Source organism: Rhinopithecus bieti, unplaced genomic scaffold, assembly GCF_001698545.2.
Source record: "Rhinopithecus bieti isolate Rb0 unplaced genomic scaffold, ASM169854v2 scaffold_15502, whole genome shotgun sequence".
In the NCBI taxonomy this organism is placed as follows: Eukaryota; Metazoa; Chordata; class Mammalia; order Primates; family Cercopithecidae; genus Rhinopithecus; species Rhinopithecus bieti.
The window spans coordinates 272476-300228 of NW_016808208.1; the positions used below are offsets into that span (position 1 = coordinate 272476).

The 27753-nt window shown below is 32.2% G+C and overlaps 1 protein-coding gene across 1 annotated transcript in view; it reads right to left on the minus strand.

Annotated features, from left to right (window-relative positions):
- TECRL (trans-2,3-enoyl-CoA reductase like) overlaps positions 1-27753 on the minus strand; it is a 130946-nt gene that overhangs the window by 13847 nt on the left and 89346 nt on the right. The window contains exons 5-8 of the mRNA XM_017885777.1: positions 21247-21362; positions 16468-16573; positions 11834-11906; positions 7708-7755 (exon numbers count right to left, since the gene is read on the minus strand). Coding sequence (XP_017741266.1) covers positions 7708-7755; positions 11834-11906; positions 16468-16573; positions 21247-21362 — 343 coding nt within the window. The remainder of the gene's footprint in view (positions 1-7707; positions 7756-11833; positions 11907-16467; positions 16574-21246; positions 21363-27753) is intronic.

Sequence of the window (27753 nt, forward strand, 5' to 3'; positions counted from 1 at the left end):
TGGATAAAAATTTAGTGACACCAAATTTTTCATTAGATGAATTTGCCCCTAGAAGAAAATATAATTACATACTAAAATAAAAAATACGAGAGAGAAAGTAGAAAAAAAGTGGTAAAGAAGCCAGTTTTTTCATTTTGCTATCTACTGATGAAATGCTTACATGGTAAGAGTGGAGAGAAAAAAACAACTTTATCTCTATGCTTAGAGATTCTTAAATATCAATTTAGCAACTTGTTAAGGATTTTAAAGAACAGCAATAACTAGTAATTTCCATTTTAAGTACTAGTTTTTACACCGTTGGGTGAATCCAATACAGCTTGCGATGCTAACTGAATTAGATAAAACTGGTGATATAATTTCCTTTTAGGTAAGGGCTGAGTAAGATCAGAAGTTCAGTCAGTGCTGTAAAACTCAATATATTGTTCTATTACTGATTATAATTGCACAGCAATTAAATGTGAAACACTGGAATATTTCTCAGCATGGCATATATTTCTCCTGGATTGATGTTTATCTAAATATATCTTCATTTGGCAGACAATAAGTTTAAAAATAAATTTAATAAACAAAGTTTGGGGCAGATGCTATGAAGAAGTCTGATTTTACATTATTAAAGTTAAAATTATCTTACATAATAAAACATGAGATGCTACATATTACCTATGTGTGGCCCTTAAGTGACACAGATGATCAAGATATTCTAGGCAATAAACACATAGTAACACAATAAAAATACTAAGAAAACATTGCCCAGATACATTTAGAAAGAAATAGCACTTGAGTACTACATGTAAGAAGCAGCGTCATTTTCCTACATTATAATAGTGTAACAAATTAAGAATATTAAATGGCTTAATCATTTACAATTAAAAATTTTCAATAATTGTACTATTAGTCAAAAAGTTTAACCTATCACATAAACAGGTTTACATTTCCTAAACACACTCACATAATTATAAGCAACCAAGGGACTTTGCCAGAACTGCTTCTGTTGTTACGAACAAGATAGCCTAGATTTATTTAATAAAAAGTAACTAGGTGCTTGTTGCTCTACAATGTGAGTATATTTAACACTAACAAGGTGTACACTAAAATGGTTAAGATGCTAAATATTATGTAATGTGCTTTTTCCCTATAATTAATAAAAAATCCACCAGGTGCTAGTGTTTTAAGTAATAATGAACTTTAGGATGATAAATAATAAACATTTAAATTAACTTTATATTTGTGTGCACAGGTGTATATTAAAGCAAATTTAAAAATATTTATTAGTACTTACATAATCTTTATTGAGTAATTTGAATACTTGTTGCTTCAAACTAGCATTCATTTGAATAATAGCAGAATGTCAAAGAATGAATAATCCATTCTATTTTCTAGAGTTACCATTATAAGGATAAATATAAAACATAAAATTGTCAACTAATATAATATTGAAGAATCAGTGTCTACATACAAAAATAATCTTTTGCTTAAATAACTACCTTGATCAAGAAAGTAAATAAAAAAGCTTACTTTTTCAGGACCCTCTATACTCTCATTCTTCTGACTTTTCATTTTATTTTAATTAGCACTTCTAAATATTTAACAATGTTCAGTGTAGGGCAGTATCAAATTAATAATCTACAAAGGATTTTTGTTAATGTATATTACTAGAAGTGATGTATTACGTAGCATACTGTGCCTACGATTTTTTTTTTTTTTCTAAAAATACACCTTGTTAAATCTCACTCTCTCAGGTTGAAAGACAAAATTGAATTATAATATGTGGGATTTCAGCAATAAAGTTGTTCATCTTTTACTGTTAGGCATTGTGTCTTGGTCAGTAAGCCGCTGTCATTGCGGAATGATACCAATTACCAATGACTAAAGCAAGGGGTCGAGGGAGGACAACTTGCAAAGATCCACTTTTACAATATTTAAATATTGTTAATTTTTTACAGACCTCATCAAGTTGATCATTCTCTTCCTTAAATAAATAGAAATGATATATCAATAGAACAAAACCCACATGTCCTAATGTAGAATTGGTAGCTATCAATTAGTCAGGCTCTGTCATTTTGTGTTAGTAAAATCCTTTTGGTTTCCACAATAAAAATAAATAATCCTTATACTGCAATCTCATAATATTTTCATAGGAATGAACATGAGCCGTTTTATCTTTTAATGTAATTGTTCTCACTTTTATATGTATTGATATTGTCTCATTATTAATTTTTGGCAGGTGCTTTATTTATTTATTTATTTATTTATTTATTTATTTATTTATTTTGAGATGGAATCTTGCGATGGGGATACTCAGGCTAGAGTGCAGTGGCCTGATCTTGGCTCACTACAACCTCTGCTTCCCAGACTCAAGCAATTTTCCTGCCTCAGCCTCTCAAGTAACTGGGATTACAAGTGCATGCCACCACGCTCAGCTAATTTTTGTATTTTTAGCAGAGACGTGGTTTCACCATTTTGGACAGACTGGTCTCAAACTCTTGACCTCAATTGATCCACCCGCCTCAGCCTCCCAAAGAGCTGGGATTGCAGGCGTGAGCCTGTAGGTGCCCGGCCGGCAGGTGCAATATCTTATATTTTTATCATTGGAGCAATAAGTAATAAATAGGCATTGTATTAATTTAATTGAAATGTAGACATTGCTAAAATGTTCCTAACACTAATACTTTTCTTCTTTTTCCTTTGCCAAACATTTATTCACTGAAAGAAAATAGCTTATGATGCATCTTTAGCAAAGCATACTTACATTTGCCTGTTATAGCTAGACATGCAAATGTGTCCTAATAGATACCAATGAAGAAATATGTTGTAATAATATACTCATGGTTTGCTTACAAAGGTGTTTCTCTAATAAACACTTGCTTTCATGGACAAGAAAAAAAGCTTCTGATGAATCTTCAAGAAAGCACGCTTACATGTCTTCTAAAACTGGAACTGTAAATTTGTGTAGTATGAACCAAAGTAGAAAGAAATGTGATGATAACATAGGCTCAGTTTGTTTAGAGTTACAGCTATTATTACTTTATCTATAGTAACAATAATAGTAATAATGATAATAACTATATCTTATGTTTTATTTGTTTTACCTGAATAAATATTTCAAAAATAAGGACAATAGTAGCTAAATATATTATTACAAAGATTCCCTTAGGAAATTTATTAACTATTTTGATCTTGGACAATTTAATTTCTACTTTAATAGATCATGCATATCCACATAGACTTAAGTGCTTTTGACAATATGAGCCAGTATCACAATGCTTCAGCATTCATATTTTATCTTATGATAATTTGTATTACTAAGTTCATAAATTTACAGACCTTTTTTCAATTTGCACTTTCTGCACCTCTATTATGAAGCTCATTCATACACATTTCTATGTTTTATACAGACATAATGATAACATGTATTGTGCTTTAAAAGAAATAAATGTATGCTATGTAATACATCACTTCTAGTAATATACATTAACAAAAATCCTTTGTAGATTATTAATTTGATACTGCCCTACACTGAACATTGTTAAATATTTAGAAATGTTAATTTTGGGTTTAACTGAAAATATATATACTAACAAATGTATTTTCACTTTTCAAAGTAAACAATGGTAAGACTCTAAATACAAATTCAGATGTTTCATTTATATTCTTGCATAATGTGGTAATGTCATATATCTAAATATCTTTAATTATTTTGATCGAATTTATTTGTTGCGATCGCAAACAATTATCTTTTATGCATAAACATTGCTATAGGAGAGTGTTATGTATCAATCATACAAACTAATTCAAATCATTTGATTTTGGAATTTACTTAAGAGCTTAAAATTATTTCCAGTCTACACTATGATGCTACATTTCGATATCAACCTTGGGAATCAGATATTTTCTGTTAAGCTTTATAGAACTCTCCAGCAGCTTTACCGGGGTTAACATAAAGAATATGAAACAAATAGCATAAAAATAGCACCATCAAACGGTACAATCTTTCGCACGAGAAAAGAAGAGTTGATTTACATATTACTAAACTCTGCAGTAAATGTATGATTAAAACATACATGGATTTTTTCACAAAGTTCTTTTGTACATTAGATTCAACTATCACGTATTCTAACAAATGAAATCTTTACAGTTTTATAATCACTGCTGATTTTATTTAAATCATTGCTCTTATATTTCTACAGTTTGGAGTAAGTTAGTTGTAGTTCAAAATAGACAATTATTATAAGTTATAATGAAATGAGTGAAGCACAATATCGCCATTAATTTCATATCTTTAGTCAACTAGTTTGCAAAATAAATCTTTAATAAGTAATGATCCCTAAAAATTTAAGTATAAAAGTTGGTTCCTATGCATGCTATTCTTTATATCAGATGGTTTAGGAAATTTGAGATGAGAGCAAAATGGCAAACGATGAAAACACACAGAGTACTAGACTTTTTTTCAGTCAGTAAGTATAAATCCTTTTATTGGTACCTATCAATGGTAGGTAAGTGATCAGAAAATTTGTCACAACCAAATCTCAGTAGACTCCTGAGAATGAAAGCACTGAACTTTGGCACCCTTTTTTTTCATGCATCTTATCCATAAATGCCAAATTTCATAAGCAGTTTCTTGGCCTTTGTGTGGTTTATATAGTAAAGGCTTGCTCTCCTGTTTTAAAAGCTATGATACGTTGTTCCCAGCATCCTCTCCACTAATCAATGACCAGTTCTGTATCCGAGGTTCTTTTCAGCTAAATATTACAAAAAGAGGTGTACCTACTTGATAAAAGCATATTTTTTCTTCTCCAAGATTATTTGCATTTTAGGAATAATTTTAAAACACGTAAGTGACTGAATAACTAATGAGAACACTGAAGACACAGAGGCAAAACCAGGGAAAAGAGTTATTTTAATTACTTTGTAAGCCATGTCTTCTATTTTATTATCAATTCCTCCCACTTCCTTCATTTTGAAGACATTAAGAAAGGCAAGAAAAGGAGTTCCTTTTTGGTAAAATCCTCATTCTGCAAAGAATTGGCAAACTTTAATGGCTTCTGGAGAGTAAACATAAAGTTAAGGGGACAAGAAGATAAAGAAAATAGGCAGGTTCTTTATATAAAGTACATTTTGTTTTGCAATTGTGATTTTGATATTTTTATTTGTTGGCTTTTGGGTGTAATTGGGTTCAGAGGATGAGGCAGCGTCATGGCAATATAAAGAGATCAAATTATAAAATGTATTCATAATATTTACATCAGACAAACAAGATTCCATCTAAAATTTGTGTGAAAAGTTATTCTGATGTCTTCATACATTTCCCTGTATTTGATTCTCCTTAATTTTTCCTGTAGATTTGTCATACCTGGACGTATCTGAGGAATCAAACTTGTGTTGAAAGTTAGAAAGAATTTAAACCAAGGGAGAAGTGATAGACTATTTCTTTGAATATAATAGAGATAGAAAAAAACCTCACCAAAATCGAAGAATTTTCCACAAAATAGGAGCCTGATTTTACAACATATTACGTACACATTGTAAATTATTTTGTTTTCCTTATAACATATTTTGCTTAATATGAATCTAATATGTCTTATATTAGATTCAGTTACCTAACACTAATATCTTAATATCATATATTATTTGTGAAAGTGAAATATGTCTTAACAGTAAACACTACTAAGAAATTTCAGGACTAACAGGTCTTCTTGATTTCTCATGACAATTCATGTGTGTAAAAAGTCACAGTGGCCATTCTATCTTATTTCTAAATTTTGCTTTTCTATGGAATATAACTACATTCAATATTTTCATTTTTAAGTAAGGTTTTCACCTATACTTAATATTATGCTATCTATAATTAAAGCATAGGTTTTAATTATATTACTTTCCATTAAAAAATATTCAATCTAAAGATTATAGAAATTTAAAGTTTATCAAATTGTTAAATCTGTTATTGAAATAGACAATGCTTGTTATGTGCTTAAATGCGGAATTAAAGTTATCACATTTACCTACTTCATCTCTATTGGACATAGTCTATTACACCATCTATCAGTGTTTGTTTAATTTAGCATCTTGGGCTTTATTAATTTTTGCCTGAGGCTGTATGAAATATATTTGATTAATAAAGTGCTATGTGAAGAGGAAAAAGCAGTAGCTTAATAAGAAGGCAGAAATTTTAAGCCTCTGGGGAAAAAAAATAATATAATTGCAAGCTATTAGAATTTTGCTTATGTCTAATTATGTCTCAATATTTTAAGAAAATATAACGTTTATGACATATCTTTTAATAAAAGATATGACTTTCATTAAAAGTTTTATTTTATAGTATTGTCATTCACATTTGAGAAGACGGAATAAATACATACATAGCCATATTATATTGGAGAAAAGAGAAGAAATCAATAATATTATATGAAAAGGGAGTTGTCTTAATTACGCAAAAAAATTATAATCCACAATTTTTTTGAAAAAGTGGACAACATCATAAGGATAAAAAGCAGAGGAATAATCAGATATTAATCTAAAACATACTGAAATTACCAACAAATAGGCAATTATTATTTTGTTTATCCATTAATTCATTCTTCTCTTCCGTCAGATTTACTGAGTAGTTAATATCAGAACATTAGTCTTAATACAAGAGGGGTTGTAGTACACTGTATACAACATTGCATAACGCTGTTACAACACATGAACCGCAGAATTCCTCTCCTTGAACAGTACGGACTATCAGAAAATTACAAGGCTGTGATATATTTTCAATATATTGTTGAAGAAATTCCAAATACATAAATACTCTGTGCCATTTATTCAAACAAATAATGAGTTCCTGCTATGCCAAACTATATGCTGAAAAGACAAAAACAAGATCTGTCCTTTTCAAAGCCAACGCACTGGAGTACATACTTACTTAAACTATTAACCAAAGATATGTAGAGAGAGAGAGAAAGCAAGAGAGGGTCATGTGAGAGCTCCTTACAAAGTGTGGTGGGTGATTTATGACCTGTATAAAATGATTAGAAATAAGTTGTTGAACACAAACTTTGCAAGAAATATGAATTTGGAGATGAATCATAGGAGTTCACTAATTTATCAGTGACAGGGATGAAAGGAGAACATGAACACAGAATGAAAGCAAGGAGTTATAGAACGTATAAGCACTAAAAAAAGTGTCAGATGAAATAATTAATACATTTTAGAAGTAATCAAGAGTCTTGGGTACCCAGATTGATTTTCACACAATTTTATCTATATACGTGTTTATTTACATAGAACAATCTAAAGAAATTGAATGAGAACAGTTTAGAAAGGGCCAGGTTTTATTAAAAAGGCAAACTCTGTGTTCATCTTGAATTAGTTAAATTAACAATTATGCCAAAGTGTTTTGGGGTGTTTATCTACAAGATTTGCAAAAATTTTTGCTCTTTATAGGTTGTAAATGTGCATACAGTAGGATCACTGAGTATACATTTTTCAAATATTTATTGTATTTCAAATAATACTAATCAAATGTTACAGATGACTACAACATTTTGATTATAAAATTTAGCTCAAGACTTGATTATAGAAAGTTATTTTATTTACTTCATTTTATATCATTATGTGTATTATATAAATATATATCGTATTTTCTACATGGCAAATCTTCAGATACAGTCTGTTTTTCTTCTTAATAATAACAAAATTAGAGCATGAATAGCAAAATATATATGATACATACCAGAAAATTGATAGCAGAAACTGTGATTTGCCTGTTTCCAAATGCTGAAGAGTAGAAAAAGAGTATGTCATGCAGATACTCATAGTTTGGATTGTCAAATATACAGACATAATTCAGGCAGTATTTATTCAGTATAATTAATCTATAATCAGTAGAACTGTCTAGTATGTAATTCATCTTTTGGGATGATACTTTTGCAATCTAAAGCGTTGACTTCTTTTTCCAAATGTACTTTTTTTAGTATCATAATGATATTTAAATTACAAATGGAATATATTACTAATTTGTATTATTAAACACCTTGAAGGCAGATTTAGTATTTGTCCCATTTAAAAGCACACTTAAGTACGGCTAAGCATATAATGGCACACAAAATAACTCTCATTTTAATGTTTAACAATAAAAGAAAATGCTGATTATGCTCATTTGTTTTATATATTGATGTTTTTTAACAGGTAGAATTATATATATATATATATAGTATATAAATTTACATTATACAGAATACATGATGTATTACTTGCCTTACCTTAAAGAAAAATATAGGTTAAATTCCAAAGGGCAGATAAAGAGTAATGTAGAAAGCTCCATTCAAAGCAATGTTCTAAAGGCAGGGTTGCTCATAGTGGAAACGTTGGAATATTCAATAACAATAAAAATAGAATATTTGATAAACTTATCATCATGTCTATTAACAGTTTCATTCCTATCTTCTTGTTTTATGTATGTGAGCATGTAAATTGTATTTATGTAAACACATTTACATCTACACATAAAAATATTATCCCTCATTTTAAAACGTGCATTTTTCACCTAACAATATGTTTAAAGATTTTTCAATATTACTAAACACTCATTGCCATAACTGTAATTGAATCTTCATAATAATGCATGACACGGCTAGCTCTTAAGATTTTGAACCTATACATTCTGATTTGGGGATTTTAAAATATTCCTGCCATTGGGCAGTTTTACAATTTTGATAACGTATTTCATTTATTTGTATTTAAATATTATTCAAGAAGTTGGAAAATAAATTCTCTAGTAGAATATGTGTTGGAAATATGCATACAACATGTTTTTCAATTAAGTTAGCTTTTATGTATTAATATACAGATGCTATTAACTCTATGCAGCCAAATTTGATGAGAATAGATTGTGGTGATAATTGTGATAAAAGTCAAACACTGTTACCAAGGAGAATTCAGAAAGAAATGGGAAAAAGACTGGTTGGCATAGAGCACAAAGAACAGCAGTGTCAACTATGAAAACAAAAACAACAGAAAACCAGAAAAAATAATAATTATGGCCGTAATGTAAGAAACAATATCCAGAATTAAAGACTTCATTATGTATGCTGAAGGGACATATTTTATATAAAGTGAAAATACAGAACATGTGATTAAAGATTAAACAGGTAAAATCCAAAAGTCCAATAACTTTTCTTTTTCTAATTTTGAGGGTAAAATGAGGGAAACTATGTTGTAAGCATGCATAATTTAATGAAAATTTTCAAGAGGAACAACATAAAAATTGGATCAATTGTCTGTTTTGCAACCTTAAGAAGATAGATTTAATGCAGCAAAGTAAGATATATTAAAACAAAAATTAAAGGAATTACTGATTTATGAGAATTGTTTCATTTCATCTTCCTTAAATATGATTATTTATTAAGATTATAACTACTTTTCTGAAAACAGGTTTAATATGTACTATTTTCTTTTTTGTTACCCTTGTCATACTTGCTCTATAATTATTACTTATATCTTTCTTTTACTGTTAAAATAATTAGGAAGTGCTTTTAAATATCACCTTCATTTTGTTTTTAAAATTTTTTTGCCTGCTTACTATTGCTATTTTTCAAGGTTTATTTTATCTGCACTTAAAGATAATGTCAGTTTGTGCTATTTCTACTTTGTGAAGTACAGAATGAATTTTTATTGATGTATTATAATCAATTTTTAAAATTAAAATAAATCTCTATCTAGTATATATCAAAGTGGCCTTGAAAGCCGAAAATATTACTATCAAAGTCTTAGCAAAGTAATAATAAATGGAACGGGAAAGTCTTTGGCACCATACAATTATATGAAAAAGGGTGATATTTTACAGAAAAAATAAAACAATAAATGGCATAAGCATGGGAACAAATCTAGAGAGAGTCTCTGGTCCTTGCTATTTGTCAACAATTTGCTGTCAGGTATCCTAAGCCCTATAACTACACACTTTAAGACAATAGGAGGCTCCTACTTCTGACGGTCAATCAAAATCATAAGATAAAGGTGATATTCTTACGGGTCTCATGATAATGCTCCTATACAGGAATTTATGCTTAGTCTGACCTGACTGTGGATTTAGCTCTACTCGCACCATTTACTGCATATCTGTAGCCTACACTATAGATTCTTTTCCGCTTTTGCTGGGGAGTAAATTTGGCAAAATCTGCCCTATATTTTCTGAAGTTTAGCCTATTCATCTGCTAAAGTGGGATACAAACCAGCTATCATTGTCATGTGACTTCAATGAGCAACAATGCTGGCCAACTGCCTTTAGTCCGTTACCTAATAATAAGCCTAACAAAAGTTAATTTATAGTTTCTCTGTTAAAGCGAAAAGCAAACTTATTCTATCATATACTGTTTTAGAAAGTCACTATTATTATTTAACACGATTTCACCTAAAGCCTAATGGCTGATAGCTCATGTATTATTACAACCATGTTAAGTGTGGACTTCCTAGGCAAGATATTCATTTTCCACTGGGTGTCATCCGAGTATTAAAATGCTATAATATATTTTCACATGAATTTGTAGCCTACTTCATATCTTATGCATTAAAGATCCTTGAGCCATAGTGGAAATTATCTTTTCATGCGCATCATTTTTCTAGCTTTCAATTGGGGAATATTAAAGCCTACAAAATATGGTTTTAAATTAGAATATATACATATTTACAGTTATTAACAAATATTTCAGTTTTCAATAAATGTTTACATTATTTAAGTAACAAAATTAACACTATTATTATTTTGTACCCGAATTGGGAAATGAAGAAGTTCAGAGGGCCATATCTTCACTTAACATCAGTCTGGAGCAGCAATACCATCACTATATGTTTACAAGTGTATAAAGAAATAATAAGTATATCTTATAAAATATTTTGAAAATCAGAAAGATACAGGAAATTTTCACTTTCAATCTCAGAGTTAAGTGGTGGTGTACTCTATTAAGAGCAGGCTGAAGTTTTAATGTCACTGAATCAGGTGACTCCACTTTCCAGACCTGCAACTAGGATTTGTTGGGATTTTAGCACAGATCCAAAGACCCTGACATTGTAACTCTATATTCACAACTTCAGCCAAGAATTTAGGAAGTTTGAAATTAAAATAAAATTTGATTATACCATTTATTTCCATTTATTTTAAACATTGTAAACACCAGAAATAGCCTGCAAAAATAATTGTCAAATAAATGAGAAAACATTTAATTATTGAGCTTTACATTTTGTGCCTTATGTGCTACAATAAAAGCTGAAGAGAGAAAAGTTCACATTGAAGGAAGAAATGAAATTCCTTGAGGAGTGCAACCTTTTTTCTGGAAGATTAAGAACCAAGGAACTAGGTTTCATCCAGTGTACATTCAACCAAATTGTTCATCTGAGTCAAGAGCCAAGATACTTTAGTAAATTAAATCATAAATAGAAACTACTATGTAACAGAAAATCATCCCCTATTTTGGTTGAATTATATTTAAAAGAATAATTAAATGTTTATCATTTACTTGTATAATACCTGATAGCTGATTAGTATATGATTGTATAATTATATAATAATTTTCTCTTTAATTGTTGCTTTTGTATTTTATTAGCTGTTTTTTTAGAGGTTTACAACCTACTGATATTTTGGTGGTTCATGTAGAAACAAAATAAATAAAATATATGAGTCAAATTGGTCTTTTAGGCCTACATAAACATTTAAAGAAATATGAAAGCAATTTAAAAACAAATTGTTCCATTTTCTACTTATTCCTTTATGCTCTGCTGTTCATATTCTGTATGTCATTTAGAATAGAGTTTTTAGGTTGGTCCTTTAGTACAGGGTTAGTTAAGAAGAAATCCTACATACATGGTGGTGTATACAGTGGATGATTAATGTAGTAGGCAATCCAAGAAGTAAATCCCCAGTAAAAGGCACAACTCTGCAAACAAAACAAAACAAAATAAAAGTTAGGAGAAATATGTAATATGTATTTCAATTGTGACATAAACATTTATATTATATGCATGTCACAATTTGAAACCACCCCATACATTTATATTAGACACTGCAGCATTTATATGTAAGATGCTACAAATTGTCTAAGCTAAATAAACGGAATATTTATTTGCCCAATATAATAGTGAGAGAGAAGCCAGGTAGGGGCTGGTATGGCAGGCAGAGAGGGAGGGTCTCAGAAGAGGGCCAACACCTGTGGACTGTGTGCCTGCACTGCCCCTATTATGCAGTTAGCAGGAGAAAATATGGTTAAGAAGTTCCTGTTATTCCAAGATGTTTACTCAGAAGGGACTTTCCATCCACCCACAGAGGCACAGACAAGGACCGAGGGTGTCCTAAAATGATCCTGACCACATTATAATGCTATTAGCATTGTGCTTTAACCCTCCCCGCTCCATGGGTTTCTCTTAGGCACTCATGAGTAATAACCAAGATGGAGTAGCTATAGCCAACCCTAGGCATGCAGGCATGCACAGATGCAACACTCCTGGGGGGAATTTTACCCCTCCCCTTAGGGTGGAACCCACAAAACACTTCCTTGTCTTTTCCACATAAAAGACTGAGGACTCAGCCCCATTTCTTACAACCCTATTCTAGCCCCCTGTTGCTGCTGAGAGCATTTCTATTGCTTAACAAATGCTACTCTGCCTTATGCACTCTCCAGTATCCATGTTCCTTATTCTTCCTAGTCGTGGGACAAGAACTCAGACCTCACTAAACTAAGGAATAAGGAGACTGCAAGATTTTGCGGGATTGCTCGGGATCATGGGAAGGGTGAATAAGAGCAGACTTCTTTATTTTCATTTCCAAGAGCTCTTGGTTCTCTTTATTATATGAAACCAAACAAAGTACTGGGCCTCTGCCAGCCAGTTAAGAGTGAACAGCATGGCTATTGCTCCTACAAGACTCAGAGGACAAGCTTACTGATGAGGACTTTGTCAAAACCTCTTCATCCGTGGGTGTTGGGAATGTTCATTCTGTTCCAATCCAGTTTCCCTTCATGAAGCTCTAGCTATTGTGTGGGACTTAGAAGGATGTCCTGGGGCAACTGAAAGTGTCTGACTGAGGATACATTTTGGTGTTACGCAAAGGCCCTTGGACTGGTTCCAGTCCCTGATAGCCCATTATGGTGTTGGATAAAGATTTCCAGTATTTTTCTATCACATTTTCTTTCTTTTGAGACTATCATGGTTGCTCTCCCTTCTTTATATTCAATGTTATGTATGTTTTTTGCAACCAGGAGAGATAATATTATTGGGAAAATTGAGTAGCTTGCTTACTCATCAGAAGTGTAACCCAGAACAACATCGTTTTTACCTGTTCTTAGAACAAGGGATATATGAAGATTTAGAGTTTCCTTTCTCCTGTCAAGGAGACTGACTGGCACTGTACAGGAGGCTATTTCTCCCTGGGTGACTATTTTCCTCTGTTTCTTTTTGTCATGAGAGATGTCAGCAATGCTCAGTAAGCATAGAAGTGTGCACTATGCAAGAAATCAATGTTCTTATTCTAGGAGGCTTATTTTGAGGGATGCACACCAAGCCCCAAACTCCTCTCTTTCAAACTTCTGTCTGAAAAGGATTTGGACACAAAGTTACAGGCTAACATTCCAAACTTTGTCAAGGTGCTTGATAAGGCAAGGATTTGTTTCTGTGGATCCAGGGGAGCCCTAATTCCCTGGCTACTAGCACACAGAATTAGCCAAGTCAACCCCTACATTTTCAAAGACACCTATTCTTACTCCAAGTATAACAACTCCTGGGCAGGAAGAAGGGACTAGTTTTGGAGGTCAGTCACTTTCATTTCCTTGAATGCTATGATCTGGCTCTGTCCATTACCTATGAGTCAAGGGATGCTCCTCAAAGATTTAAGGACACCCCCCTCCAGTAATGTTTTTTGCCCCAATCCAATTACTTCAGTGTATTTTCCAAGTTTCAAGTGGGAAGCTTTGGGTCTGAAGCCCGAAAGAAGAAATAGATCTGAGGGACCCCAAAGCTAGTCAACACTGGTGAGCTAGAGTGCAGCATAGGTAAGTGTGACTATTCCTAACTTCCAACCCTCATGGTCTGTTGTTGGAGGTCACACTTGCATCCACAGGCGACACCTATATAGGTTGCTGGAACCCAGAGGATACAAGGAGGAGGAGAGGAGAAAGGAGATGCCTTTTCTCTCTCTCTCCCCCTCCAAGTTCACCCTAAAAGTGGAAGACAGACTAAGGGATGCCTTTTCTCCCCTCTCTTTCCATAAGTGTAACAATCCATCTTCAACCTGCACTCCCCTTAATAGCAACCTGGATCACTGGGACTCCTTTTACCCTCAGACCCTAATGTTCACTCTGGGCAAGTCCCAACATCATTCATTTATAGAGGCCTTCCAAAATTTAACTCAGGTATTTAAACTGTTCTTAAGCAATGATATGTTACTCTTAAATCAAACTCTGATGACTGCTGAGAAACAGGAAGCCTCACAAGCAGTAAAGAAATTTGTATATGAGCTTTGTACTCATATAATATCAGAGACAGGGGAAGGTCTTGACCAGTTGGAAAGACAGCAATACCATTGAAGGACCCTAAATAGGATCCTAATGATAATATGGGAGAATGGAAGAATAAGCACTTTCAAATGTCCATACTGGAGGGCTTACCAAACACTAGAATTAGGACCTTATGAGAATCCCTCTGCCTTTCTTGAACAACACCCTCTCACAACCTGAAAAAGCCAGAACAGTTATCTCCCTGTTCCTCCTAATGGTAGTTAGGGTTAACACTCCAGAGTGGGGAATGAGAGAGGAGGCTGATTTGGCAGATAGAGATGGAGGGTCTTACAAGAGGGAAAATGCCTACAAGAACACACCTGTACCACCCATGTTATGTACCTGGCAGGAGGAAATGTGGTTAAGAACTTCCCCTTATACCAAGATGCTTACTCAGAATAAACTCTCCAGCGCAGGTGCACCCGTGCAGGTGCAGACAAGAACCAAGATGCATACTAAATTGATCTTGATCCTGAACTCATAGTGCCATTAGCATTGTGGCTTAACCTTCCCGCCTCTGCAGGTTTTCAATGGCACTCATGGGTAACAGCCAAGATGGAGTATCTATGGCCAACCCCAGGCACTTGCCGATGCAACAACCCCAGGGGGAAATTTAACCCTCCTCTTAGGGTGTTAGCCACAGAAGACTTCCTTGTCTTTGCCACATAAAAGACCCAGAATTCAGCCCATTTCTGGCAACCCTCTTCAGGTACCTTCTAGCTGCTGAGAGCTTTTCTGTTGTTTAATAAATCCTACTCTGCCCTAACCACTGTCTGGTGACCATGTGTCTTATTCTCCTTGGTTGTGAGACGAGAACTTGGACCTCACTAAACTAAGGCATAAGGAGATAGTAATAGTAGCATTTTACAAATACTATTTTGATATCACTAAGAAAATACATTTCTTTGCTCCACTTGTACTAATATTAATGGATATTTGTGATATATGTCAAGTTAACAGAATATTTTAGAAAAATTTGATGAGAATTATTTTGTCTAGCAAGTAGTAAATATAAATGAATTACTAAAAATAAAACATAAATTATCTATTGCATAAGATACACTAAAATTTTCCAACAATTAGTCCATTTAAAAAATAAATTATTTGATAATTGGTAGTAACACATGTTGATTGACTGGAATGGAAATGACTCAGATTTAGGAGTTGTAGTCTATAATGGTGATCTTGAACTGATTTGATTAATTGTACTATTTTCTATAAGAAAAAAGCAGGTCTAAATGACTTCTGAGGTCTCAGAATTTCAGAGTTTACTGCTTTATTGCAATGATAACAATAGAATGGCTCTTCTATTGCAATATTACAAAGCAGATATTTGACAAAAACCACAAAGTTTGTTTGTACAGACAAACCTTTTTTTGGAAAATAGATTTTAAATTAAGAAACAAAATTTAACTTAAATTGAAAATTGAGTTTCAACATGTTGTCTAATGTACTTTTCCATGTCAATATTTTACATTTTTTCTCATGTTTTGGTAGTTATTTGATAGTTGATAACAGTTGCATTCACAATTTCTAGAAGAGTAAAGACACTAGCATCATATTGACAACTGTCACAATAATGGAATATAGTATCATCATTTTAATCCCACACAGATGTATATTTGTAGGAACATTCATATATGATATTCTTCACTTCAAGTGGCACTCAAAGAATCTGAATTCAATGCTTAGCATTATCAAAATTAAAAGATTCCTAGGAGTATCTATTTTATCTTGTAATATGAGGTAATGACAAATCTTTCTATAGTGTTTAGTTAGAATAAAATATATCATGAAAAAAATGACATTTTAGGAAAAGAATGTTTAAGACATGCTTATACAATTAAACATGAAAATCTAAGTTTTGGAGGGAAACAATAATTAAATATTTTGCAAAGGATCCAACATATAAAATGTCTCAATCATTATTAAAAATATAAAGCATCCTTACCGTTATCAAATTTTTCAAAGGTGTGTGTCCTGCAGAAACTTTGTGAACAAATAAGGTTTCCAAAAGGTATCGGATGTAGTGTATACAATGACAGAAGCAAGCCAAGCTGGAAAAAAAATAAAACATAAACATGAAAATCCTTTTGAAATTCTGGCTTGTCTCATGCATGATACATTTTTTTCTTTCATTTAATATTCTAGCTATTAGAAAACATTGTTTCTGGTTGCTAAACCACAAATGCTTGCTTTAATATTTGATTTCCAAAATGTTCTAAATTTAGTAATAAAAATAGCTGTTACAAGAGTCTCCATAAATTCACTTCTGATGACACTAGAAATATTTTATACCAGTCATAAACTGTAATGTTCACACCTGTCCCAGGAGTAGGTATAAATATAATAATTGCAAATATGTTCATATCAAACTGCCTCAACCGACACAGACAATTTACAAGTTTTAAAAATATCCAAAGCCTACTTGGAATGCATTTGACATTTTATAATATTCAGAAAACTTTTAATTGTTTGGTTGTCCTTTAGCAAGTACTAAGATTGAGAAAGTTTAAATTGCATTTTCTGTGCAGTAATAATGTAGCTTTGTGCTTTCTTTTTGTATTTTTTTCCTACCTAATATTGTAATATTTTGTCTCTTTGTGTGTTTGTTTGTGTTGTACTCTAAGTTACCACTTCTTATCATTTTTATATAATTATTATCTTAAAAGTAAATGTAAAATGTGACTGATTTACAGTGGTGTATTTTCTGAATGTACTATAAAGAATGTATTTTCATTAAGATTTGTACCTATTTTGTTATACATAAAATGTGAAATCTCAAAACTTTGGTTGCTGTTAAAGAAATCAATACGGATCAAAGATGACATACTTTTGTGTGTTGTTTGTTTTGTTTTAGAAACAGGATCTTGCTCTGTTGTCCAGGCTGTAGTGCAGTGGCATGATCATGGCTTAAACTCTCAGGCTCCAGCAATCCTCCCACCTCAGCTTCCTAAGTAACTAGACTATAGGCCCATGCCACCATGCTTGGCTAATATTTTTGTATTTTTTTGTAGGAACGGGTTAAACCTTGTCGCCCAGGCTAGTCTCAAACTCCTGGGCTCAAGTAATCAACATGCCTGGGGCTCCCAACGGGCTGGGATTACAGGCATGAGACACCACACCTGACTGATGACATACTTTAACCAGTAAAGATTGAGCATAAAAATCAGCATATCATTTACTCTATATAATAATAAAATCAGACATTGAATTTATTTATAAATTGGGAGTTGATTTTAGTGGAAACGATTTCTGGTATGAGTAGGGTGAATCTAGGAAAAACAAATAATAAACACTAACCTGGTTAAGTCAGCAGCAAATTTATCGTTATTCGTAAATTGATAAAAACAAAAGTTTGCACCTATTACGTAACATAATTTTTTTTTTTTTTTTTTTTTTTTTTTTTTTTTTTGAGGCGGAGTCTCGTTCTGTCGCCCGGACTGGAGTGCAGTGGCCGGATCTCAGCTCACTGCAAGCTCCGCCTCCTGGGTTTACGCCATTCTCCTGCCTCAGCCTCCCTAGTAGCTGGGACTACAGGCGCCCGCCACCTCGCCCGGCTAGTTTTTGTATTTTTAGTAGAGACGGGGTTTCACCGTGTTAGCCAGGATGGTCTCGATCTCCTGACCTCGTGATCCGCCCGTCTCGGCCTCCCAAAGTGCTGGGATTACAGGCTTGAGCCACCGTGCCCGGCCCAACATAAATGTTTTATGTGGTGGTGATACCTATAAGTATAATGGTAGACAAATTCTGAAAAAGGTGACAGAGCAAGGAATGTGAATATCTGGGGAAAGAGTTTTCTAGGAAGTCAGACAAACAAAAGCAAAAGTCCAGCTACAAGAAGCTGCCTTGTGAGTATGAGTACACAGAGCAGGTAAGGAAATTATTATCTCTCCTCATTTTATTGTTCTTTTGTAGAAGTAGTTAGAAAAACCCTTGAATAATATTTTTTTTGTTTTGTTTTATAAAAAGGCAGCAATGTAGCAGAGCCCTCAGTGAGAAATTTTGGTTCAAGCTATGATCTGTCTAAGTTACTACATTCACTTATATTACACTATACCATGAGAGCATAGAAACCCCATAGAATGTACAGCTAGAAACTTAGTTTATATATATGCCACCATGCACATCACTGCATGGTGATGCACTAAGTTTGATTTTCTTTCAAAATATTATTATTCTATTTAATTATGTTTAACTTCCAAACACTGATTATTTTCTGCTGATTGCTAAATTAACTGTGAAACCATAAATAGGTGTGAATCCAATTCTTTTTCCAAACCAAAATATTGATAATATCTTATTTATTTTAAATCAAGTAAGGTTCAGGATATGAGGGCACAGCACAGAAAAGCACAGGTTCAACTTTACAAACAGCAAGGGAGGCATGGCACTACACCAGGTTTCTGGTTTCTGTTGAAGAAGACAAAGAAATGTTCAGGTAACAGGTTCATAAGATACTTCATGCGGACACAGTTCCTACAGGAGATATGCCTTTAGTTCCAGTGTGTGGAGGTTTCTAAGAGATCTGAAGAACTTTGTGGTGGTTGGGTCACATATAGAAATCTGTCTTCTATATGAACTTAGCAGAAAATTCTTTTGACATTATAATATGATTCAAAGCAATTTTGGAGACAACATTTTAATGTGTTTCAACTGGACGTGGCATTTAAGAATTCATCTTAAAACATCATCATCCCGAAAATTAGGTGACAGAAGCCCTGTGGTTATTTTCTAAATCCCTGCTAGATACGTAAATTTCAAAAGCAGTTTGTGTATCTGCTGTGGAATTACTTTATATAAACTTTGCATATTTGTTATTTGGGAACAATGTGGCACAAATACACTCATCACTGAGATACTACCAAGTATGCTGTATTTGTGTTTAAGAATAGTACGGCTGGTGCAGTGGTGCATGCCTATAATCCCAGCACTTTGGGAGACTGAGTCTGGAGGATCTCTTGAGCCCAGGAGTTAAAGAACAGCCTGGGCAACATAATGAGACTTCATCTCTAAAACTTTTTTTTTTTTTAAACATTAGCTGGTTGTGACGGTGTACACTTATAGTCTCAGTTACTTAGGGGGCTGAGGTGGGAAGATGGCTTGAACCCTGAAGAGTGAGGCTGTAGTGAGCCATAACTGAGCCACTACACTCTAGCCTGGGCTACAGAGCAAGACCCTGTCTCAAAAAAATAATAATAATAAATGGCAAATATGAGTCAATTCCTTTGAGAATGATACTAAGAGACCATCCTATACATGGTCTCTTTTAGAAATAATTGGTCATTCCTCTCACTTAAAATGTGAAGAGGTACCTTCCGCTATAATTGTAAGTTTCTTGAGGCCTCCCCAGCCTTGCAGAACTGTGAGTCAATTAAATCTTTTTTTTTTTTTTTCTTTATACATTACTCAGTCTTGGGTATTTCTTCATAGCAACATGAGAACGAACTAACACAGTAGCCAATCAGCACAAGAAAGGAGGTCAGTGTGGCTGGAGTACTGTAATTAAAGGTAGGCAAAACTTGATTTGAAGTAAGAAAGTTAGGATGAAATTAGTTCTCTATCTTTTAGCATCCATATGACCTAAATACTTACAATTTGCTTCTTAATTCACTTGGAGTTTATTTAATGCATAAAATTTGTTTAGGTCTTTATTTATTTTTTTTTTCTCCAACAAATTTCCCTTCCCACATCCTACTATGGCATCTTGAATAAATATTCTCTTTTGGTTTAATTTGGCATGTATTTCTTACAGAGAGAGAGATTATTTTCACAATATGCTAAACACCACAATTATATAGAATATTTTGTTTATTGCCTTACTCTTTTTTGGTCATACTTCAAAATGGTATTTAATTTTGGATTTTGACTTATAAAAAGTAACTTGTGGCCGGGAGTGGTGGCTCATGCCTGTAATCCCAGCACTTTGGGAGGTGGAGGCGGACGGATCACGAGATCAGGAGATCCATACACGCCTGGCTAACACGGTGAAACCCCGTCTCTACTAAAATACAGAAAAAAGAAAAGAAAAAAAAATAGCCGGGCGTAGTGGTGGGCGCCTCTAGTCCCAGCTACTCTGGAGGTTGAGGCAGGAGAATGGCGTGAACCCGGGATGCGGAGCTTGCAGTGAGCCGAGATCACGCCACTGCACTCCAGCCTGGATGACAGAGCGAAACTCCATCTCAAAATATAATACTAATAATAAAATAAAATAAAAATAAATAAAATAAAATAAAATAAAATAAAATAAAATATAAAATAAAATAAAATAAAATAAAATAAAAAGTAACTTGTAAACTTTTTTCTTCCTGTCCATTAGTTAGGTCATTATTTCTTTCCTATGCAACATTGCCAAATAAATAAATGTATTTTTAGGGAAGCATCTATATTTTATATCCTATGCATGGTCTCTCGATTTTATAACTGTAAACTTCTTTTAATTATATTTCTGAATTTCCCAATTTCTCTTGACAGCTGTGATCATTATTAACACAAAGTACCTCTATTTTAAGGTATATCTAATAGTTTCTAGTTTACAAATTTGGAATCTGCTGTACATACACTATTTGTGGTTATCTAAAATATATTTCCATAAAATTGTACCCACTTTAATCGCATTTACTAACAATCTTTAGTAATATTTTACCTGCTTACTAGTTCATCGCCTCCTTAACGTGTATGTTATATGGGTGTGTGTGTGTGTGTATGTGTGTGTGTGTGTATCACTTACTGTACCACTGGGTGGCGTAATCTTCTAGCACTCTCTTTTCCGTCATATATACATGGGATCCTCAAATAAAAGAGGAGGTATATTAGCAGAGGTCCTGTGTATTCAGCCAAAAATACCTGAAAATAAAACATGATTTAGATTAAACAATAAAAAATAGATGTTTTTAAGGTTCATTTGTGTCTATGAGTATTAGCCTACAGCATAAATTAGTGAAATAGGTGAATTATTTTTTAACCTGATTAGTGATACTGCAAATAACGACTCCCTTGGAAGAACCAGGGGGAGAAAGCCTAATATATGTATAGTTAATTAAGTATAAAGATAAATATTGAACCTAATAAACTGGCTTATTTCTTCAGATATAGTAAAAAGGAGATTTTATTTTAATAAACAAACCATTATTAATGTATTTTTCTGTGTATTTCCCAGTCCAATACACACTTAATCTTCTGTATAAACTGTCCCTGTCAATAAATTGAAAGAGCTAGAGTATCTTTTTTCTTTTTCTTTTTCTCTTTCTTTTCTTCCCTACCTTACCCTCCATGGGCCTGTCAGCTTGAATCCATTGATTTGACTCTACTTCGAATGGAAACAATTCAGTCTTCTCTATTAGAAATTTTATACTTTAATTCTAATTAGTCTAGTTGTGTGGTTAAAAGAATTAACCTTTGAGTGCTTGAGCTGAGTGGGGGTAACTTTATTTGTACTATAGAGAGACATTAACAATATTGGGAAAGGTAATTGAAAACAAGACCAAGTGATTACAAAATATTAATTGGCTAACTGGTCTAAATTTGGTAAATGTTTGATTTTTTAGTGCTAAAATCATGTTAAATTTCCTCTGAAGTATTTAGACAGAGTAGGCAAAGTAATTTACTTTGGAGTGTTCAAAGAGAAAAAAAAAATACAACTTAACAATAGTAAATTTGACTGCCATTAACTATTTTGTCTTCATCTGCTACCACTTTTTTAAGAAAAAATTTAAATCTGCACTTTTACTCAAAAATGCAGTTAGCTGTGCACATTGGTTAGAAATCATGTTCACATCCCTGTTGAGAAGATTGTTGGAATGAATAATATATATCCATGGTTTCATATATATTCACATACATATATGTGTGTAATTATTTAAAGGTTTTATATATATATATATATATGTAATTACACACAAATACATAAATAATAATTTACATGTGGAGGTTTCTTCAGTTACAATTCTGCCTTTTAGAAATATATATATTTTCTCATGTGCCAAGAAAGATTTGTGTGAGAGAAGTAAAACAATGCAACTTCTGATCAATTCATTATAAAAGCAATCTGATAGGAGAGACTGTAGTAATTTATGGCTTACAAAATGCCTCATTATTCAGATATAAAGAAAATGTTTGCCACTTGTGAATGTGTAGTGATAGAATGCCAAAATTCTGGAATAATGAAGAGAGTAATTGTTTTAGTACAATAAAAATTAAAAAATAATTATTTCAACAGCAATTGATCTAGTGAAGTCAAATTTGAGCAAATTCTCTAAGAATATATCAGGAATATAAAATGTTGTGAACGATAGTTAACATGGACCAAGTATCACTCTTTATTAACTTAATAAAAATGCTAACACAGATTTGAAGTTTCTTTGGATGAGAGGAAATTAAACCATAATCTTATCTCAATCATCCCTCAAAAATAATTCAATAGAGCCAACTAGTATATAAAATGTGTTTTAGAAGACTTAATATTTTATAAAGAATATTTTTCTGCTAGAATATGGACGGTTATGAATAATATGTCCTGAAAGCACTAGAGAATGATAAGTAAATTTTCGACAATGCATTTTAAAAAAAATATTTCAGTGCAAATAGAAGAAAGGAGAAAAGATGATTTATTAATCTTAGAAAGTAATCAGAAAATAGTTCAAGATGAGGAAAATGAAGGCTAGCCAGACAAATATTAATATGGTCTTCTGAAAATGGAACTGGTCTTTTCTACTAAATAAGGGGAAGTAAAACAAAATCAAAACCAACTGCGGCTCAAATAAACAGATAAGCAGGCATAAACAGACCATGTACATCACAAGAACTTACAAAGACTAGAAACTCCCCGATAATACAAAATTCTACTGAAGATTCTATATTCTTAAGAGGCAGATATACCTTTTCTTATTTTGAAGATAAACACTACATTGAAATTTCAATTTATTTCCGTTATCAAATCCTGTTTATATTTTCTCTTTCAAAAAGTTAACTGTGTTAAACTAATCTTTTGTTTTGAATACAAAATTCATTATTTGTACTATGCAAGCAAGGAAACTGGGAGTCTTTGAAACCTCAGTGGAATCTTCAATGTGATATATGTATAAATTGAAAAAGGTAATATTCTGCTTAAAAAAAAAAATGAGGTTGCAATTGTGAATTGGTTAGATGTGCTTAAACTATGCTTAATGCATTTCATTTTATCTTGATCTTATTCTTGAACAAAATAGTGCTATCCATTCTTAGGGGCTTTTTGGCTTTACTATCCCTTTTCTAAAATTGCTATAGGCGTTAAACATGTATATTTCCGCATTGTTGAAACCAAAATAAAGTCGTTTTAACCTTAATCTCCTGACGATATAAGGATGTTGACATACACGTTTGGGAACCCTTTATGAGGTGTAATACACCTAACACTTAATGAATACTGTTGAAATTAGTATCATGCCAGATAAAGATCATTTTTTTTTGTGGTTTGTCAAATAAATAACATATATTGTAGATTTCTATTCTAGATAATTCAAACACAAAATGCTAATGAGTGTAGTGAGAAAACTGATCAAAATATTTTAAAAGTTTTTTTCAGTCTTCAGAGATTTAATATCACTGAGGAATTAGAAGGTCAAGTATTTTGAAATGGGGGATCCAGAGAGGAGATTGAATCTTGCATATGAAGCCTCATATAAGCCTGATAAAAAGAACAGATTTTTGATGGGGTCTGAGAATGAAAAAACAAACACAGTTGTTCATCATCTCCAAAGGATGAAGGTGGCCTCATAAAACTGTCTCCACAGATTCTAAAACTCATCCTAAAATCATTTCAATTATTGATTGGATCAAGATGACTTGGATCCAATAATGCAATTCATTCATTTGGAAGATGGTAACTTATCTTTGAAAGAAGATAAAATCACCCTAGATGTCAGTTATAATTAAAATTTTCGCATACATTTTCTGCATTTAGAAATATGCAGGTATACAAAGACTAAACAGACTGTGAGCAAAACCAAGAGAAATAGCAAAAATAAAACAAATTGAAGATACACACGACAGGAATATCAGACACAAACTTTAACAAAAACTATCTTTTATGTGTTAAAATAAATGAAAGATAAGGTTGAGATTTTCACATATGTAAAATGTTTGAAAAGAAAAATATTGAAAAGTAATATAAAATGTAAAAGAAGAATTTAAAGAGAATAATGGACAAGCAATACTTGAATAGAAAACTAGCTAATTTTTCAAATTATATGCATGTATGTTTGTGCGCATGAATACACTAAACCACCAACTTAGATAAAACTATTGCAAGATAAATAAAAATATAATTTTAATTGTGTATATCATAGTCAAATTGCTGATAATAAAACTAAACAAGAATTGTTTAGAAAAGACACATTACTTTCAAAGGAATAAAGTTGACTTTTCAACAGAAACAATGGAATTCAGAAATTAAAACAATAAAATATTGCAAAGTTAAGAAAAGAGAACTGCCAACATAAACTTATTGTTATGTAAAAATGTTCTTTAACGATGAAAGTTAGTAAGGACATATTAAGATAAACAAAAATGGAGATAATTCATCAATGACAGAACTACAATAAAACACTAAAGATCTTCTTCAGGGAGAAGGATACCAGATGTAGGCTCAGCGTTAGAAGAAATAACTAAATTTCAGCAAAAAGGATAAGTCTAAAGGATAAGGTATTTGTTAGATAAAATGTTAGTAATGTATTTGCATTTAACATATATAGAAAATTATATTATAACAAAACCATGAAAAATGAGTCAGGAGGAGCTCAAATATAAAGTCATTCAACTTCATAGTCAATATTTATGAAGCATTTTACATTAGTAAAATCAAATGTAAAACGTATATTAGCATTTAATATCTCAAGGGTACACTCTGTAATATCTTTGGTAACCCCTAGAATTAGGAAAACAGAAGATATAAATACCAAAATAACACAAAGATAATAGAAAAGAGAGCATGACAATTAATTCAAAATAAGGTGAGAACAAAAGAGAAAAAAAGGTTATAGAACACATAAGACAAATTGAAGAAAATTAGATTTAGAGATTAAAAATGTGGAATTTACAATACAAATAGACTATCATTAAAGTGTAAAACATAAAACTAGTAAACTCATAAGAAAACACAGGAGAGAAACTCCAGGACATGGAATTAAGTTGAAGGATTCTTATATATGAAAGCAAAAGCATAATCTTTAAAAGAAAACCTTGATAAATTAGACTGCATTAAAATTGAAAACAATTCTTTCAGTGAAAACTTCTGTTAAGATGATGAAAAGACAAGTAAAAAAATGAGAGAAAATATTTCCAAACCACATATACAAGGACTCGTTTCTAAATTATATGAAGAATTCTCAAAACTCAACGCTGTGTCCCAGATAAATTTTTTAAAAAGTTCATACAAATACCTCTAATATTCATTGCAGGTTTATTTGTAATAGCAAAATACCCAAATGTAATTCAAAGAGTAAATGGTTAAAAAAAGTCCATTCCATCCATATAACTGAATACTACTCACCAATGTAAAGGAACCAATTTTGATACAAACAAAATCAGGATGGATTTCAAGGACACTATGCTTACAGAAAACTAAACATCAATCTCAAAATAGTGTTTAAATCATTTCATAGAGCATTCTCCACATGACAAAAATAGGGAGATGAAGAACATGTCAGTGGTTACTCCAGGATAGGAAAAAGTATATGTAAGTATGCAAAGATAACATGAAGAAGTTCCTTCTTAAGGATGAAGCAATTCTCTATCTTGACATTGGTGTTAGATACATGAACTTAAGGGATAAATTGCATAGAATTACACGTTAACACATACACACATGAATTAATACAGAAATGATGAAAACTGCATAACTTTAATTAATCAACACTATTCATATAATTAGAATTGTTATATTGTCATATTAATCCTTTATCCTAAGGTTTTTAATAAGTTAAATGAGGCAGGATTTTCTCAATATTTTGTAACACACTGTTAGTTGGAGAAAATATTAACATCTTAATTTTAACCTTGTTAAATTAAATAGATTATTTCCCCAAAATCTATGAAATGTTTTATTATAGGAACAGATTTTCATATTTTTCAATGTACAAGAAAGTCATATGTGGTAAAACATTACTTTGTTGTATAGTTTAGTGAATACAAAATGGGTGTAATTGCAATGTAATGTGTATATTTTTAGCATTTAATAGAACTGACTTATTTGGAGCGAAAGAATGTGTGATCCAAGGGGTTGATTTAAAAATATCTAGCTTATTTGCAGAGTTCTCTTTGTCACATAGATGATTTTCCTCTCAAATAAACTATAATTTTCTAATACAATTGCCAAATAATTCCACTTTAGTGTGTTTTCTTCTCAGTGCTTATGCAAGTGATGGAGCTGAAAGTTCTAATGATTTAATGGTTTAATGCTGCTCACCCTGACACAATTTCTGTAAACAGAGTTCCCTTTTCGTCATAAATGTGAACAAAGACCCTGTGAATATTTTAACCTTTGAAGACCAAACACTCTTTTCTAAAATCTCTTTAAGTAAAAGTCTGTAGACATCGCATTTAAGTACAGTATTACAACTTTATTTGCAAATTCATGCATCTTCTATAGGTTGTTTTCCAAACATTAAAATATGCTTCACAAGAATTCATAAGATTCTAAACTCAATCTTTAGTGGTACAAATTAGTACTCAAAAGTTCAATATACTTTGGAAAATAAATCAACTATTTAGTGAAAACATAAAATAGAACTAATTAATTACACAGAAAATATATCTTAAAAGGAAAGATTGTTAGAAAATATTAACAGATGTAGCAATATTTTAATTAATAAATTTAAAATTAAATTTGTGCTAGATTAAAATTGACAATTAAATATTAATGCATAAATTGTCACACTGGCCGGGCGCGGTGGCTCAAGCCTGTAGTCCCAGCACTTTAGGAGGCCGAGACGGGTGGATCATGAGGTCAGGAGATCGAGACCATCCTGGCTAACACGGTGAAACCCCATCTCTACTAAAAAAAAAAAAATACAAAAATCTAGCTGGCCAAGGTGGCGGACGCCTGTAGTCCCAGCTACTCGGGAGGCTGAGGCAGGAGAATGGTGTGAACCCGGGAGGCAGAGCTTGCAGTGAGCTGAGATCCAGCCACTGCACTCCAGCTTGGGTGACAGAGCGAGACTCCGTCTCAAAAAAAAAATAAATAAATAAATAAAATAAAATA